The 19875-nt window shown below is 36.2% G+C and overlaps 1 protein-coding gene and 1 long non-coding RNA gene across 6 annotated transcripts in view; one reads left to right on the forward strand and one right to left on the reverse strand.

Moving 5' to 3' along the window:
• Positions 1 to 3902: 3902 nt before the first annotated feature.
• Positions 3903 to 19875, forward strand: part of LOC143900639 (uncharacterized) — a 40832-nt gene continuing 24859 nt past the window's right edge. The window contains exons 1-2 of the long non-coding RNA XR_013257844.1: positions 3903 to 4599; positions 5173 to 5212. This is a non-coding gene — a long non-coding RNA (uncharacterized LOC143900639). The remainder of the gene's footprint in view (positions 4600 to 5172; positions 5213 to 19875) is intronic.
• LOC143900629 (cytochrome b5 reductase 4) lies at positions 7126 to 19111 on the reverse strand. Of its 5 annotated transcripts, XM_077412212.1 has the most exons (12): positions 18791 to 19111; positions 14486 to 14832; positions 11525 to 11695; positions 10768 to 10868; positions 10506 to 10671; positions 9840 to 10096; positions 9531 to 9753; positions 9070 to 9364; positions 8767 to 8853; positions 8316 to 8474; positions 8081 to 8150; positions 7126 to 8000 (listed from the first exon to the last, which is right to left on the reverse strand). In XM_077412212.1, the coding sequence occupies exons 2-11, from the start codon at positions 14733 to 14735 to the stop codon at positions 8096 to 8098; spliced, it is 1764 nt and encodes a 587-aa protein (XP_077268338.1). In that variant the 5' UTR covers positions 14736 to 14832; positions 18791 to 19111; the 3' UTR covers positions 7126 to 8000; positions 8081 to 8095. The 5 variants fall into 5 exon arrangements, with proteins under 5 accessions (XP_077268338.1, XP_077268337.1, XP_077268341.1 ...); XM_077412211.1 differs by having other exon boundaries at positions 7126 to 8150; XM_077412215.1 differs by lacking the exon at positions 18791 to 19111 and adding an exon at positions 12251 to 12432 and having other exon boundaries at positions 7126 to 8150; positions 14486 to 14624.

Genomic DNA, 19875 nt, shown 5'->3' on the forward strand with positions numbered 1-19875 from the left:
CCGAGGTAAGTAGACGCCGATCGATCCAATTTTGCAAACACCGGACGCAAATATTACGTTTTATTACGTTTTATTACAGCCTCTAAGGCCCAGTTCAACAGTGGCCAGTTAGCTTAACTAGTAGTTAACTCTCACTCTCCGTCTCTATCTAACCTTTGAGTTAAAAAGAGACAGAGAGTGAGAGTTAACTACCAGTTAAGCTCTGGCCACTGTTGAACTGGGCCTAAACATAATCGATAACTGTAATGAATGCGGCATAATTAATCCGATTACATAGCGGAGACGCGGTTCTTATTAGATACACAAGAAAAAGTAATAGTATACGGAAATATTATGAAATCAGTTTTCGAAGAGAAACTCGATACCGTCACCGTTTTATCTCTTCTTCGTCTTCAGAAGAGAGAACATTTAACTTAAATATAAAGGATAGTTCAAGATGCGTCGGTCAAAAAATTCTCTTTGACCCGCGACCTGCACGTGCTAGCCGAACAAATTCGAGTCACGCCGCCCGGACGAGAACTCGAATTGTCCGTGGTGCAGATTTTCTCAAAAATCTCGCCGAAACCGCGAGTATTTCAGACACACACTTGTCCAGTCGCGCGTGCCTCACACGCTACATCAGGCCGACATTGTGTCGACGAGCTATTTTGTTGATAGGCGGAAGGGTGGGCGTGAGGTGTAGGATATAGTCGCATTCCCGCCGGGGGTGTGTAGAATTTTAATTTTCAATATTGCCCGACCGCGCGGTATCGGTTTACACCGCACGCTCTACCGTGTCGGAGGCTTCATCCTTCATCTCCTCCCCGCGAACACGTTCTCGGGGAGGACATTCGTCTCGTTAACGTTCTCGGGAGTTGGCGTGTAATTTACGAGCGCATGTTGCGAAACAACGCCGCACGTCTCACTTCTTCAAGGGAGAATTTAGACGGTTTGGTTTACACGACTCGGAGAAAGCGTTGTTAACCCTTATAGACTGTTTGGAACTGGCTTTATACGTTAAAGCTGTTCAGATCCAAATTGATCCATGTGTATCATAGTTTAATTTATTGGAAGGATTTTTATCATTTTTAAAACGATTGAAATTTTAGAAATAAATTATGTTATTAGAAATAAAGTTAAGAAATATTGAGGATAAAAACACACCCCTAGAAGAATACTGTCACAATTCTGAAATTTGCAATTTCTAGGAGAAAGGAAAAACAAATTTAATTCAATTTTTTTTTAATTGTATAAGATAACTAACGCGATTACAATTACGATATTTTGCTATAACGAAGACTCACACCGTTTCTTGAGGAAGTCTGGTGCAATTCACTTGTCAATTCACTTATGACACTATTCATTCAGCGACCGCAAAATAATCAGTTTAAAAGAATATAACGATATACTTATTCTGTTCCGTGCAGTGAATTTCGGATATGGACTTGTGACACTATTTAGATATAGCACGTAGATGCTACGTCTAAAATTTTAGGCACATCCTCCATTTTTTTTTATGGGTTTAACTCAAAATCGAATTTTTTTAAGTTGCGACAGCATTCTTCTAGAGGTGCGAAAAATAAATTTCTTTTTTAATTAGATTTTGTGACGAGCCCAAAATGAACCTGAATAACGAAGCTAATATTATTCGCGTGGAGTGTATCTTACACCCCTAATATTATATATCTCAATTTTCATCGTTCTCTTTGGTGATTTACAATTATCAATCAGGATAGGTACTGAGCGACGGTCCTATTTAGGTATCACTGAATACGCGCGATCTTGTGTAATAAAAAAAAAGTCGACAAAGAATTATAAAATATAAAAATATTTTCTACGGCTCTAAGAGAGTCTTCTATTTCCGAGCCTATATCCATTTCGAGGCAATAGTTTGTAAAATATTATAATATTAGTTCATCGTAATATACTTTTACATTCTTAATCCTTAATGTTTTAATTTTTTGTTTTTTTTTCTGCAATAACTATAGAAATAAATAATATATTCGATAAATATATTTTTTGCATGAGATTAAGTAATACAGAACTTCACCGCTACAATAATTATCATTTTAGATAAAAATTTTGATATACACTATGTCTAATAATTGTCAGAAAAAAAGAACTGTTCGTGATTCTTTTATAATACACCTCATTTCTCATACACACATTTTGTTCAGGTTTGTGATATAATTTTACAAATCCATCGCCTCGACGTCGAAATAAAAAAAATAACTCACCGGCCGATGCGCAACAGCGGAGTCGTAATCCTGCGTTGATCTGTAACATACAAATATTCTCACATTAAAGCAGTGTCCAAGATAATTAATACTTCAAGTAAATAATTACATATCGCGCACGTTAAAACGTCTCATTTTAAAATAATATAAATAATTTTAAAATGCCAATACAAGAAACAATCGCGGCCAAACATGCAGCTGCATGTTTCCGCATTAATAATCGTTTGCATAATTAATTCGCGAAAAATCATGCGAGTAATATCGCGACCGTGCGAATAAAAGAGAGACGCGACGTACTTACGCGTACAATCTTCTCGCATACGTTGGAGATCGAAGTAACGAGTAACGAGTAACGAGAGAGTATACTTAATGGGCGAATCAAGTCGCGCTTGAGAAAGTGACGGAATCCGCCTGAATCCGCCACAGGACTGACAGGACAGCAAAATTATAACCGAATAATAATTACTCACCCCACGATTGCCCCGCTGTCGCCCGATGCCTCCCAGGCCTCCTCCTCCTCTCCGCGGTCCTCCCTTCGTTGTCGCATCTCCGTCGGTGCACTCGCTCGCGAGACGGTGACGTTCACGCGTGAAAATCGACGATATCGTCGCTCGTCGCTTGTGATCGCGCGACACATTCGACACTTTTACACGGCACTCCCGATATTAACCTGGCGACGCGGCGCGTATACTTTGTCACACGGCGACAAGAAGCTACGAAAGAAACCGTACGATCCGCTTGACGCCCGTCGGCCGTCGGCCACCGCATCGCCCGCAGCCCGCAGGTGAACGCCAACATGGCGGAGAGAATTTCGTAAATCGCGCGGCCAACTTCACGTCGTTCAAATACCAAAAACGATTAGGGCCGGTTCTCAGTTATATGTCGCAGACGAATGTCGGAACGCAGCCGATGGTCCAATGAGAGAAATTCGTTTTCGAAAAAGAAATTCTCCCATTGGACCATCGGCCGCGTTCCAACATCATCCGACTCAGAGAGATGTACGGACTTGATTGTAGGACCGGCCTTTATAAACAATTTAAACAAAGTTAAACGTACGACGTGTTAAGAGACTGGTGCTCGCTAATTATAAACACGTCGCGGCGTCGCTCGATCTCGCTCGATTCCTTTTATCCGTGTGTATGTGCCGAAAACGGCAATTGATTTTCATTCTGAAGCCACGCGACGCGCGACACGATATGCGAGTCAAGTTGAAAAAAGCGGAGGCCGATCATTATCGAAAAAATTTAATCGAAAGTCAATATTACCGAATGCGACATACCTCGGTATTCGGTATCCGTATATAAATTCCGCGAAGCACATGTGTCAGCTGATCACTCGATATATCACAGTTTCTCGGTAATCCGAACAGTCGGAGCCGGCGAGATTCGTGTATTATTTTGCGATCGGAGAGCAACGACGTCGGAAACGGAACGGGTCGCGAGCGGCGAGCGTCGCGGTAACATGAGTACGGGAGATAAGGTGACTAGGCACGGCGCGCGTTCGGTACGCGTATCAGCCTACCCCCACTCTGCCCTCCCCCTACTCATGTTTACCGAATACCGCGGCGCTCGCGACCCGCTCTCCCCACTCTCTGACGTCATTGTTCTCGAATCGCATCGCGGAGTAACGTTATACGATGCCGGTCGCCGGCGCCGGGTCCCTCGGTCTGGCGTGGCAGACTGGCAGTTGAGATTGCGAAAAACTGTGGTATATCGAACGTTCATATTTAACACAATGTGCTTCGCGGAATTTATACGGATACCGACGAGGTATATCGCGTTCGGTAACGTCGACTTTCGATTACATTCTTTCGGACGATCGCGGTCTCGTTTTTCTCAACCGTCAAAAACTTGACTCGCAATATATCAGCGATCACAGATCACAGTCTCTATTAACGTCGTAGGTTTTGCTTCGAATATTGATATTTCACGATAGCTGCAGTAGTGTGTGTTCATAAATGGATGATTTAATTGGAATTGACCAAATTCGCCTCACCACGAGCAACAAAGTGTAGCATCCTCGCGACGGTTGCTCCTGGCGAGAGTGCCGAGCCGAGTGAAGTTGGCCGCGTGATTTACGATCGAAATTCTTTCCGCCATGTTAACGTCTACGTCGTCTACCTGCGAGATCGGCGATAATTCTTTCGTCACCGTGTAACAAAGTATAATACGCGCCGCGTCGCGATCGAGATTAATAAATTTAATAACCGGGAGTGCCGTGAAAAGTGTCGAGTCGAAAGTGTCGCGCGTATCACAAGCGACGATATCGCTGATATTCGCTGAAATGTGACATGGACCAACGGAGGAGGAGGAGGAGGAGGACCAATCGAGGAGAGGAGGACGAGGTCTGGGGAGGCATCGGGCGACAGCGGAGCAACCGTGGGGTGAGTGATTATCACTCGTTATTAAAATCTCAAAATCTCGGGTACTCGCAACTCGTGCGTTATATTCGCGTAAAAGAGTCACAGTGCGGTGGCTTTCTTCTTCGCGTGTGCTTGGTGCGAGCTCTCGATTATTCTTTTATTATATTTCGCTGTCCCGTGGCGGATTGGGTCACTTTTTCAAGCGCGACTTGATTCGTCTATTTACGTAAATATATACTCGTTACTCGTTCGAGGTTTAATCCGGTTTAACTCCGACGCATCGTAATTTCGGAATTCGATCTCCGACATATGCGAGAAGAGATAATTATTACATCGCGAACGTCTAGCTCTCTTACTCGCACGGTCGTAATATTATTGCACGATTTTTCGCGGATTAATTTTGCGAACATGTTGCGAACACAATGCGGAAATATGCGGCCGCTTTTGCGGTGAGCGAGATTGTTTCTTCTCGCATTAGTACATTTCTGTTAAAATAACGTTTCAAAAATGTAACGGGCGCGATATAATTATTTACCTGAAGTATTCGTTATATCTTGGACACTGCTTTAATGTGAAAATATTTTTGTGTTACAGATCAACGCAGGATTACGACTCCGCTGTTGCGCATCAGCCGGTGAGTTATTTCTTTATTTCAATGTCGAGGCAATGGATTTGTAAAATTATATTACAAACGTAAATAAAATATATGTGTATGTGTGTGAGAAATGAGATATATTATATAAAAGAATCACGAACACAGTTTTCTTTTTTCTAACAGTTATTAGACATTATATTAAAATTATTTTATCTAAAATGATAATTAACGGAGCGGTAAAGTTCTGTGTTACTTAATCTCATGCAAAAAATATATTTATCGAATATATTATTTATTTCTATAGTTATTGCAGAAAAAAAACAAAAAATTAAAACATTAAGAATGTAAAAGTATATTATAATATATGTATATTATATAATCTATTGCCTTGAAAAATGGATAGGCTCGAAAATAGAAGACTTTTCTAGAGCCTAGAAAATATTTTTATATTTTGTAATTCTTTGTCGACTTTTTTTTTTTTACTACACAAGATCACGCGCACCAAATGGGACTGTAGCTTCTCCGGTATCCTGATTGATAACTATAATAAAATCACGGTTTGGGGGCGGGGGTCATGCCCCGGTCAGCCTAACCCAAGGCCTAGCCCCACTTCATCCTCATTAAAGTTAAAAATTTATATTAAACAATATAATTTCTCTCTTTTTTATAAGCGGTTAAAAATTTCGATAGCCTCCGGTCACCAGCGACCAAAGATACCACTGAAAGGTCAGACGCTAAGAGATCACGCCAGAACTACCATAGCGCGCAATTAAATAATATATTAAATAATTAAATGCTTATCGCGTGAATTGTCGATATCGTCTTTAACGAAATATAGTAGGGACGAACACCGATTGCACAAACGCGCCCAAGTATCCTCTCGCGTATACGAGCTGGTTAAACTCTCGAAAGAGCTACTGCTGCTGTTGCAATTTTGCGAATTGCGGAAACGCTGCCGAGCTCTTCCACGCGATTATATGCGCGGCCAGCTTGAGAGGGACGCGGAGTGGTCGAGAAGGTCGCGCGAGCGGTTCCCAATGGCGGCGCGTCGCCCGTGACATACTTAATTTTCTTCGCGTCGACGACGCGGGCCACGAAAGACATTCATCCTGCCGCCTGCCTGCGCGATGTCGTTACGTCATATCGCGGGGGAGAAACTTACCGCGATCAATAGACACTTCTGTACGCGGCGCCGGAAAATTAAGCCGGCCGCAAAGTTTTGCATTATGGAAAGTTCCCTTATCGGTCGAACGGTCGCGACGGGGCCCTTTTGTGAAAACCCCTCGCTCGTCAGGGGAGAGGGGTGGTAAGGGGGAACGGGTGGGACGTTATTACGCTCTCTCGCCCTCTTCCTCCGGGTTGCCCAGAAAAATATACCCGTGTACATTATTGGGGGTGGCGGAGCGTCTCGGAGAGATTGAAGGTGAGAATTTACATCCTCCGCCATCTACGATGCATGCTCGAGAGATTCGCGCGCCCGGCAGTTTTTCAGTCTAAGAAATTTAGCGGAGGCAAAAGCGCGCGGTTTATTTTCGCGATTTTCGCTCTCGGACGTGCCTCCGAGAGGAAGGAAGAAATGAGAAATTTAGTCGCATCGCAAAGTTTTTCAACTGTACAAAGATAAAAGCATCTACGTCAAGAATAAAAAGAAGACATGTACATATCTCCCACGTGCGAAACGGAGATAAAAATGACGTCAAGGCACACAGTTGAATTTCGAAAATGTAAAATTTAATTGGTCATTTAATTGGTGAGTACCGGTTTAATGGGTATTTAATCGTTAAAAATTATTTAATATCAAGAGTTAGTAGATAAGAATTAATCGCAATTATTTTTCGCCAAGAAAATTATCTCTCGAAAAATAAACTTTTTCGTTAATTAATGTAACAACACGTTTTAAAATGACATGCTGTCATTATATTTCAATATAAAAATACAATATACTTCAACAGTTTTCAATCATTCTATATGCATTTATTTTTTCAATTATCGGTATACATATCTAAATGTATAAATGCACAGCATCTTATGCCATCTTTCCTCAGAGAACAATTATATGATCTTAATTTATTTACATAAAAATAGGGCGTGTTAACAACGCGCATTAACAACATATGAACCTAACGAACAAATTCATGATATTAATTAAAAATATCACATATTGATCCTACAAAGTATGCGCAGTCTACAATCATAATCAAGGAACCGTCTATGCTAGATTACTCACTTTTATTATGTGTTTTTTCCCTTTTATTTAATTGTGCGTTATTTACTATGCGCGCTTCAAATTCTCACAGAAAAAATATGTATATTATCCAATGTGATTATGCTGAATGACTCTAGTAAACTATATAAAATTGAAATTATATATGAAATTATATAGCTTTACTGTTAGATCCGTATGAAAAGACAGATTTTTAAAATAGATATTTCCTCTGAAACACGAACATTTTCAATAGAATGTTTTCAATAGAATCATATGGAATCTTTCATATGTTGTGAGGCATACGTTGTTTTTCTATCTAAATCACGCAACAAGTTCGCCTTTTTTTTCTAGTTGCTATATTACCTGATTGTAAAATTACATGCAAGTATCTACTTTACGTACAGTATTACAATTTATCGCAGCTAAGAATGTATCATTATGGGCGGAGATGGGAGTAAAAGTGCTTAAAAATCTTCATAATTTCAGAAAAATATCGCCTTGACGATAGACACATCAATGACAGTTCACATAGATGTCACAGAACATCTGTACTAATATTTAACTAAACGTGGTTTGACAGGTACGAGTTTCATATCTTATTAGGCTCTCTAGAAAGACTCTCTGAAAGGAAAGAGAATATATATATATATATATATATATATATATATGTATATATATGTATGTATATGGCACGTATATACTTTCAGCGCAGACGATTAGTCGTCGAAATCATATATTTGAGGAGGTTCCCAACCAAGTGTCTGGATACACCTGAAACAAAATGACATCTAAATAATCAAGAGACAGCAAAGTGCTGAAAATGACCATTAAATCAGAATAATCTTTATCTTTTTATGATAAAAAATAATCACATTTACCACTTACTAAATTATAAAAAATATAATATACGTTTAATGAGTAAAAAATGTCACGTACTTTTTCGCAGATAACGTAAATCCTTTTGGTCCACACGTAAATATACATCCCTCTGATGAACACTCGCCAATCAATTCTTTCAATAATTTGTCGGATACAGTACCGCGTCTACCCTCCCATTTATCACCTGCTTGCGAAAGGATATGTGTAACTTTGAACCTGACAAATAAATACAAGATATTAGTAGGCTTTCAGGTAAAATCTCTTGTTATTTTAATAGATATACGATATTTCGTATTCTATACAATATTTCGATTCACGATGGACCTCAATTTTTGACATATGATATTATTATGTAGCACGTATCAATATCATATATCGTCCGCTAACATTTCATCCATTTTACATATATAAATTTTTACAATGATCACATATTATTTTAAACATTAGTTTCTCTCTGTTAAATTTTAAATCACATATTATATGTATTTCCATGTGCGCGTGTACTTACTTCTTCTCTGCAGCTACTTTGTCAAGCTGCGCCACGTAAAACATATTGTCTTCATCCTTATTGAAATTTAGAAGATTGATTAATTTTCTGAAAAAGATTTCAAATCAATTTAAAGATAAACAGAAATAAATAATGTTATATATTAGTCAAACTATTCTATATTATTGTTAATGCTTAACATCATGTTTTTCTTTTTGATTTTTATTTCATATTATCTGTCTTTTCAATATTAACAAGATATTACCGTTTATAAATAAAAAGAGAAATTAATGTACTCCTGAAATGGAGTACATTAATACTTACACACTGCGCCTTGCTAAAGCTCGCTGAATTATTCCTAACATCGCGGTTAAACCTGTTCCACCTGCCAGCATGTGAATGACAGGATACCGATCGAAAGATTCAGCTACAAAGGCACCTAAACCATTGCTCATTGTAAGAGTTTGGCCAGGTTGTAATTTGGTGATGGACGGACTAAGCGCGCCATTTGGATATCGCTTTATCATCAAGCAAATGCAATCAGGCTTGTAATTTGGCGCCATATCTTCGGGATGAAGGCACGGTGGGACAGGCGTATATTTCCTAGATACTTCCATTCCTGTGCGAAAAACGTACAAAAATATTATATCAGCATATTTTTAAAAACATTTTTACGAATGCAAAAATATTTATTGGTGAAATGTAAACTTAATTACATTTTACCAATAAAAAGTTAAAAAACAAATATTGTATATCGATAAAAACATATCTATGTTACTGCTTACCCATTACATTCATTTTGACTTCTATGTGTCTACCGACGGGAATTAGTTCTAAAAAATCTTTGGCACGTAAAACTAACAAATTAACTAGTTTGCAAAGGGGTGTATTACTGAGTACTTCGTACTCTTTGTATGTGCGTTTGTTTGTGATTGATTCCCGCGATAATGTATGATTTCCCTGAGATTTCCAAATATCTTTAAGCCTCTTCGTAAACGTAAAGTCTACCTACAACATACAAGATACGTTTCTTGAGTTTACGAAATGCGCGCCGAAAAGTATGTAACCATTTATGAATTGATTAAATAATTTACCTGCATTGTATCGAAATCTCTTTTATACATTGGCGGCCATTCCACATCTGCGATTAATTCAAGCTCGTGGACAATAATGTACTTTTCAAAAGTTAATCTGAAGATAATTTTCGTGTCACTGAACCTTTGTAATTGATAATATATTCCTGGGTAGTCGCGTATGCCTTGATAAAAGAGTGTAATAGAATTAGATGTTTGCCGCCAATCTATATTCACATTAGGTGAAACCGCCGAGTTTTCATCAACTGTCTTTTGTGCTGAAATAATAAAAGTTTACTCTGATCATTGTCCTACATCTAAAATTCGATATTTCTGTCATTTGTCACAACTATCTCTATCTAACATTTTAACTGTAAATCACTAATTTAACAAATATGATAGTAATAAATTCTGTACACATTAAACACAGAGACATTACTTAAATAAAGAAATAATTTAAAATATTTTATAAATGTTCGTGAATGATCATACTTCGAGAAGTAGTAGAATTTTGACATTCATCGATTTACAGAAAAGTATCTCGTTCGTGTCGCATAAGAACAATACAAACTTCTGTAATGAGCCAATGAGCCAATACTATCTACGATTTATTACTCCAGTAATGCTTTTCTAAATATAAATGACCTAGAAAACAATACGATGCAACTGCTACAATGGGCTACTTACCAGTGGGATGTTTGCTCCGAACTAACGTTACGGGCAGACAGTTGTTCGCATCCGTAACCGACTTTTCCGTTATGGAGGAAGTGCTCGACGTGGAGGAAGTTCCGCGACTTAATCTGCCTACGACGCATTTTTGCAGAATGCTCTGATAATTCACCCAAGCGTGCACCTGGAATTAACGATCTACGGGTACATAAAAAGAATTACCGCTTATCGAAATGATATAATGATATAATATGTAGGATGGGAAAGTGGAAGATCTTACGTTATCGAATAACTTTGTGGCGTCTTTCCCGACACCTCTCATCAATTCGTCGACTCCACCTGGATGGAAATCCATGTAACGTGTAACGTTGAATACAACCCCTGTAATTGAAACCAATTATGAAAACTAGAATTCAAGCTGAGTGATATCAAATTCGTCGATATAAATCAATAAGTGGCAAAAAATTAATTACATTAGCAAATTAATTTCTATCATTGAATAATTTAATAATCTGACAAAACTATTTAATATTCTGGATTATTTTATATGTATAATTAAAGTATTTAATATATAAATAACGTTATAACAAAAATGAGCGATATACTGCTAATGGTACACGGAGAGAATTTTCTCTTAAAATTCACCCTGAAATCATGGTAGTTTTGGAACAACATGTACCACCAAGAATTTTATGCGAGCTATTCTGATTAATATCTACCGTAATAAAAAATATTAATATCTATCTATTACATTAAAATATAAAATACGTTTGATTAATTTTACTAAAATATATCTAGGAAATTTCAATAATTTTTCAAACTATCAATCTGCTTGGTAATTTTTATCACGTCGTTTGTAAAATGCCTTTTGTATATTTTAAAAATTCTTTGGTTGCCAAGTTGTCCCAAGTTCGTAGTGAATTTAAGGGTAAAATATAAAAAAAAAAAATTCTCCCCGTGTATGTTAAATATTTCGCAAGTTGTCGATGGTAAAGTGAGTCTCTTTTAGTGGGTATAACGTACAGAAATAAACAAACCTCGGATTGCGATCCAAGCGTCGGTTTGCTTATTATGGTTAGCAAGCTCGGATAACGTTACGACTTGTGGTACACCACCGACTCCAGTTAAATCGGCTCCCGAATTACCTAGACGGATCCAATCCATCAAACTATGCCCCGGTGCTAAGGCTGTCTTATTCCGTGGGTTTCCTGTGAAAAAGAAAAACAAAGATAGAAATTTATTATATATGTTATTTCATTATATCTTTTTCTCTAAATTGCATTAGATACTTGGGGCTATGAAACAATATCATATTTATATCCCAAAATCATTAGGCTATTATACAGTTCATGAATGAATTATACAACATATATATTATGCAATTTACTAATTAATTATATATGTAATTATTAAATAGTTAATTCCCATATAATTTAATTTTATTATTTGACTTATATATAATTAATTATCCATAATCAATTATAACGCTTTTACTATTTCAATTATATCTCATAAATTCTTAGTTAACATCTTTTTATCTGACGAACATTACCACTTTTTTATGTTGTTAAAACAAAGTTATTCGTAACATTTTTAACGTTTGAAAGTTGACGTCGTTCGATCTACGCATTACCGTACAAATTAGTGGTCGGGAGCATAAGGGCGTCATTTATCTACAATAAACACGTGCACGTGCAGGGTGCACGCAAACGCGATTGAGAAAATAGATTAATTGGCAATTACACTAATTACTAATTACTAACCGTCCTGGATCTGCAGACCGAGGCTCTGCGGAGATCCATTGCGATCCGCGGCGGAAACCAAAGAAGCGCCGCAACATCGTGGCATTTTTTCATCGGGACAACAGGAATTGCGGAGACACGATCATTTTTGCAATTGTCTTCGTGTAAAACGCGAAACAAAGGTGCCAATTTGCGGATTTTGCCTTGATAACATGGGAAACTTGAGTTTTCTTAACGCGTTTAACAATGAAGAGATAAACAAGACGAAGGAATAAACAAAGTAGGTGAAGTAAACAAGGAGCTCAGTTTTTTTTTCTTCAAAGAAACGGACGAAACGTATTATTAGTATCGAACGTTAGAGACGTAATAATGTCACGGGTGATATCGATGATGCGATGCGTAAATGATATGATATATGGAGAAAATACATACTAATAATATGTACATATTGGACGAATTTATATACTGATGGTTATTACCGTTAAAACTAATTAAAATCAATTAAAGTACATATAATTACAAACAACTAGTTAATTCATGAGACGGAAATATCCTGTGAATTTAACTTTAAACAGATTTCACAGATAGGCAGATATTCGTTTGCCACCGACTGAACATTTTTAATCCAATATTCGATATGCCGATAATTCAACACCTGTTTGATATCTAATATCTTATATATCCTTTTCCGTTTTAGTTTAATGGATTCATAATAACATGATACTGTATTTAAATAATTTTTACTACGTTCTCTTCCTCTCTCTCTTTTCTTCTCGTTTAGTGCAATATAGTATATCCACAAAATATTCCACATTTATCGATCTATTTTGATAAACGTAGTAGGTATCTTTTGATAAACCTAGTTTTTTCACCAGCCAAGCTATAATAAAAGTATAATTTAGCATTACACATTATAAAAGGTTTCGTTCGTTTCTAAAATAAATATCAAGTAGAATCTATTAGTAGAATTGTTTTTATTTTGAACTTAATTTAGTACAAGCCGTATAACAATTAAAAAAATTTTTTTTAATTGGAACTAAACAGATTTTTTATCACAAGCTCTCACATGACCCAAAAAGTTGGCTCAAATTTTCGTCAAAAAATCTATTAATGAAAAAAATAATAATCGTTGGAGAATATCTTATGCAGAACTGCAGAACATAAATTTATGTTAAAATACACTGGATTGACTAGAACTTTAATGAAGAAGCAAGTGATCTTCCTTTGTCTAGTTAAGTCGTTCCGAATAACATAAGAGTAGGCTGCTTGGCTCGGGTTACCATCGATTCGTCGTACTAATAATAAAGATATGAGGAAAACCCTTAATTATTTAAGATTCGTGTGCGATGAAGTGACACGCGACTAACGATATACAGAATCGTTCACCTAATACGAGGACATATCCGAGAAAGAATGGCAAAAACATCTACATTATCGAGAAGCAATATAGTCACTGCGATGGCTTTTTGAAACTGGGACGGAAATGCGATGCAGATCGCGAGTCTCGTCGGCGACGAGAAACGAGATACTAGATTCCGGTGATATCGTGGTGAAGGACCGGAGGGTACTGCGCTGAAACACGCGGCCGAATATAACCCTGAGACAGGTAGATCAATATAGTAGCGATGGGACGACGCTCAGCTCAACACGCAGGATCTCTCGCCAGTCGGAGCGCGCTTCTCCGCGTATCAAGATTAACCGCAGACGCGTCAGTAACACGGAAAGGCTATCGATTATTTAATCGATTAAACAAGTGTGTTATCTGATTAAGAACACTAAGACTATCACAGATAAGGTGATATAAATCGTGAATAAAAATGAACGCAAAAACGGAATCCTCGTGTTATATGCCAATTTTCGTACATAATTATTTTGGTATGACCTAAATATTTAGATACTTTTCTAATTTTAGATATTTTGATATTTGAAGAATTTTATCGAAAATTATATGAGAAAGTGTCACGATTTAAAAAATCGCAATTTTTGTAAATTTTTTTCTCTTATTTTTTTTACATGCTCTTTTTCGTACAATTTTTTTTAGCTCACGAAATGTGAAGTAAAAAGTATGACTCAAAATAGGGTAAACTCGGGTAAGATGGCTATGTTCTTTCAGTCTAGGTCGCCATGAAACATCGAATGAACATGGGTTGGCCATCTTTCCTGGTATGGCCATCTTACTCGAGTTTACCCTACTATCGCTCTTACTTCAATGAATTGAAAGGTCACTTAGGGGAATCATAATATGTACGTTCTTACCGGTAGCAGACCCAGACGATGGCATTGTCTTGGTTTTTGCTTTCACTAGCTTGTTTTGATTGGGTTTGATGACTCCAGTAGGTAACACTAAGGTGTTCCTGGCCAATAGACTCGTAGGTGAAGACGTTTTCACCTCCACTTTCTTCATTTTATCCTGTATATTATCAGCGTCATCACTGTGACATTTATCTTTTCCATTCTCATCTCTCGATTCGGTCCCCGAGGAATCGCTCTTTTTCAATGATTCCATTAGTTTCTTTTCGAATATAGTAAGTCCGGGAAAGTAAAAGCGTTATGCGTCGTCACATACGTCCCAATAGAGATCCCATGGTTTACCTTGTTGAACTCTGTCACACACGATTATAGTAAATAATTATTTAATGAAATAATCCATGCATGGTAAGAATTTAACAGCTCTTTAAAACGTTATCGTAATAATTTACTTTTATGTACAATATTATAATTAGAGCGCAAAATATCAAGTGAAAACATCAAATACGGATAATTCTATTTGTTATATTTTTAATATTGTGAAGTATTTCGCGGAGAAATAATATTTTCTAAGAAAAAAAAATTAAACGCTACTAGATTAGAGATCAAATGTTGTACTATCTTTTTTACAATTTTTTATTCCTATTTACGAAGTTATTTTTGTATCTGTACTATGTCTTCTAAAATCAAAAATTCGCCAAGACTAGCATTGTAAAAACTAATGTATTATCGTATTACACGCAGGAAATCATCATCGCCCATTTGCATTACGTGCATGGTTTGCAAATTTAGAAAGCGAAACGCATTAGAACACGACGAGCATTCATTTTCCATTACTTTCTCCATATATTTTCTCTTTTTTGATCGTCCCTCGACGAATGTACTAAACATATTTAAACTCGATCATATGCATGGATATCGCTGGATTTATTTAGCTGGAAGATAGAAAAGAGTTCAAAGAGTTCTTAGTATTTATAGTATAAAATTATAAAAGCGCCGTTTACTTTATTTTTACCTATGCTAAAGTCTCAAAAAATAAACACTAGTTAGGCTATACCAATTAAAAGACTATTCATCTTAAATCTAACATATCTCAGTATTTTTTTGTATTGTTAAAATTACCGTATTCAAAATAGAAATACCGCGTTCTCTATAGAAATACCTTTTTTTAAATTTTAAATCAATTATTTTAAATTTTAAGCTATTTGTTCTAAAATTCCAACAAATACGTTTGTATTTTTTTCATTTAGAAAGAGAAATAAATATTAAAACCGAAGATAAACAAAAAATAAGAAACTGGTCAAACGCTAGTATGTATTCAACGATTAAATAAAAAAATGTAGATTTTAAAGGTACTAGGATTAATTTTTAACTTATAATTATGCGCGTAAATATTTTCTTATTAAAAAGTATACGTCCCTGTTTTAATTCTTGTCTCACTTTCATTCAGGCTTATATATTATTCCAAACAATAAAAAAATAAAAGCCAAGTTGGCAATAAAGAGTAAAATGAAACTACAAGATATTTATTGAAGTTAGGAAAAATATAGGCACGTGTAAGTATATATATATTTTAATATATAACTTACTTCGTCTTTAAGATTGAATACCTGTTTGTATTGGAGTTAAATAAACATGAAAAAAGAGTTTCAACAAAATTAAATTAAAAATAAACATTTCAATATTTATTTCTTATACAGGATATTAAGGAAATACATCATGCTCGGGGTTTACCACGTAAAGCGGGGAGCACACACTTCTGCATAACGCATACGGCGTAAGCATAAGAAAACTGATTGGTCCATATACATGTGCATAATGCCCGATCTACAATAGCTGTAGTAAGCTGTAGTAAGCCTCAAGCCGTAAGAAATTGACCAATTACAGGCAAATGTGAGGAGAATAATCGACTGTGATTGGACAATTTCTTACATCTTGAAGCTTACTACAGCTTACTACAGCTATTGTAGATCGGGCATAAGAGAACAGACCAATTAATTTTCTTACGCTTACGCCGTATGCGTTGTGCAGAAGTGTGTGTCCGGGCCTTAAAACTGATAAGACTTTGATGTTATTCGTAACCTATGAAAGACCTCGTGACGACATGCTGACATAGGAGTAATAATAAAATTGCGCGGAGCATTAAATAACCTTTGTCGAGTCATTAGGAGGCAAGTGGTTGCGAAACGACATTCGGCATTCTACGTCAGTGGAGAGCGAGCGGTGGCAGTTGTGCTCAACTCAGACTCACGGAGTAATGATATGGTTGACAACTACTTCCGTGCGTAAAAGTCTGAAACTCGTCTAGCCGCGCAGCTTTAAACTGGATTCAGACAGGACGCGTCAAGTGTCAAGCAGCGAGTAGCAACCAATCAGCGAGACGATATTTTCTACGCCTCTGCTGATATCACCTCGCTGATTGGGTTGTGGCTCACTGCTTGACGCGTCCTGTCTGAATCCAGCTTTACTCGATCTGGCACAAATTTTTGTTCCGTTTCCATTTCTCCAATACCAATCATAAATGAGTACGTTCTACTTGTTTATTGAGCATTCTAAAAGTAAATAATAATGAATCATAAAGAAAAAATATTAAGGCCTAGTTCAACAGTGGCCAGTTAGCTTAACTAGTAGTTAACTCTCACTCTCCGTCTCTTTTTAACTCAAAGGTTAGATAGAGACGGAGAGTGAGAGTTAACTACTAGTTAAGCTAACTGGCCACTGTTGAACTGGGCCTAAATAACTTGATTTAAATAACGTTGCCCATAAGATCTTGACGTTCTCTACTTAATCCATGTCGCAGCGGTAGCAACGTTGCCAAGTCTCGCAGTGATCTCTCCCTCTCCCTGCCTTCGAGCAGACGAAAATTATGTCCGATAGTGTTCTTTAGACGACTATTTCTCAAAAATAAATACCGCTTGCTATATCGAACTTTATTGTCACACGTTACTAATGATATGAGGCATCTTATACTATTTTTCCAAAAAAATTCTAAGAAAACTGTACTTATTATTCATTAAAATGTCCGTGTCGAGAGAGCTCAACATAGGGATCCCGTGTTAAAAATCGGAACTTTGAAGCTGAATATCTTAAATTTTAGTACCGCAAGGGGCATTGAATAAAACGCCTACGTATAAAACGCGTTTAATTAAACATATACTGAAAGTTTAAGAAAATTTCTAAGAAAACGATTTTGCCGGTGAACGTCCTTAACCGAGGTATCTCGCATATTTTATTTATTTAAACACTTATTTCATATATATATATATATATATATATATATATATATATACATTTAGAAAGAAATAACTGTAATTTAAGATGGAGATAGAATAATGTTAGATTCATTCTGAGGATAGTATTGATTTTGCTTATCCGTTGTTATTTATAGACTTCTAAATATCAGTCTCGTAAGCCTTGCACCTTGTGCGGATGTACCCTGGGGCAGCTTTTTTTTTTTTATAAACAAGCAGTCAAGCAAGTGTTATTTATACCGAAACAGGTCTTTCAAGCAATTAAGTTTAATCATGGGCTCCCTCAACACGTACAAATATTCGTGAAATAATTTGCACTTGAGATATTTATATGCATGGTAATGAAAAACGAGCGCAAAATGCAAAAATAGAAGATATCTTTTTTAATATTGGAAAAAGAATGGCAAGTTTTTTCAATTTTTCAAGGAAAGAAAATATTTTTTAGCTTTTTAGCACGTGTGCCAATAAACAAATAAAACGCATTAAAAATTTATGTATTTATCATAAATATAAATAATATACAAAAAAATTCTGATTTTTTTGCATTACAAAACCAAAAGCAAAAAATAATGTTTCTTTGAAACGAACACGTCATCTTTGAAATAAAAATGCACCTGCAAGGCATAATCTTATCCTTTTGTCAATAAGTGTGATAAATAATTGCTGCTGATACATTGGTGATAAATTGTTTAATTGTCAGAAATCCAATTGTAGCTTCACCTTTAAATGTATATGTTACAGAATTATAAAAATATAATAAATGTATATATATATATATTTGTAACATATATAATAAATAATATAAAAAGAGGAACATAATAAAATAGATATTAAAATAATATACATTCTTCTATTATATATATATATATATATATATATATTGTATTACGTTTAATATATTAAAAGTAAATATGATGCAATCTCTCAACTCGTGGATTTTAATGGTCTCATATGGTTTCTAATTCTCAATTAATTCAACTTTTCCGGAAGCGCTTCGCCGATTTTCGTTTCCGATATTGAGCGAACGTCATTTTTGCGCGACTTATACAGCATCGAAACTCACCAGAATTATATTTATATCTCCACCCTTGTTCGCGATATGTGTGAGACATGCGAACTAACTAGGCCGGATGCCGGATTAGGTTGTTTGCCCAACGATTCGACATGACAATCGATTCACGCGTCAGTCGTCAAAACGGGATTCGGGACGATTAACGCTCGAACGTGCGGAAACACACGTGTCGAATATCACGTTGATTTGTCACTCGTACCCAGACACACACGTGCGCTCCGCCGCGGAAGGGTCAAGCCTAAAAAATCGCTCGAAATCGCGTCTCACGGCACGGCTGCGTTTCGGAGGTTAGGTTAGGTTAGGTTAGGTTTCGGATGTTCACTGCGCTCGGCGCTCCGTCTCGCGGCCAACTTCATGGAGCGTTTTTTTCGCTACGGCAAACGGCAAGGCCGTATTCTACATTCCAGTATTCTACCGTCTTTCGTACCTAACTTTATGTTTCCACTAACTTTTTTTTACAAATTTTTTTGTCATTGAATTTATTCGCTCGACACGAAGATGAAAAGAAACGTTTTGCAGACACGGAATGACCAAGTGCGTCATTAAAAAAAGATGAAGGAAGCGAAAATAGCACGTGTTTATAATACTATTATTTATTATTAGATAATATTTATGTTTATGAATATTATATTTAGCTAGTGAAATAGAGTTCAAAGTTCGTTGAAGATAAATATAGCTCGGTGAAACAAAAAATAAGTTTATTTTTTAATTGAAACCTTAAAATAAGGCAAATAAAAAATATGAAAGATAGATTAAACGCATTATGTGTAAGAAAGAAATAAACTCCCAATTTTTTTTTCTTATTCATACATTTATTAGATACATGCAAATATAAGAGATATACAAATAATTATTTTTATTTATTGTATATATAATATATGCATATTGTAACAAATTTCCAATAATCATTATTTGCTTGGTTTAATGGCAAAGCATCGTTTGTTAAAAGATACTTTACAATCGTGACGTATCTGAAAACTTAACTTTTTATTTCGCAGTGGAAAGTTCCTGACAAATCGCCCCCGGAATCTATATCATTAAATTCACTGAAATCGCGAAAATTCGAAGGCTACCCT

The sequence above is a fragment of the Temnothorax americanus genome, unplaced genomic scaffold (genome assembly GCF_048541705.1).
Source record: "Temnothorax americanus isolate GAGA-0224 unplaced genomic scaffold, ASM4854170v1 Scaffold3, whole genome shotgun sequence".
Lineage (NCBI taxonomy): Eukaryota > Metazoa > Arthropoda > Insecta > Hymenoptera > Formicidae > Temnothorax > Temnothorax americanus.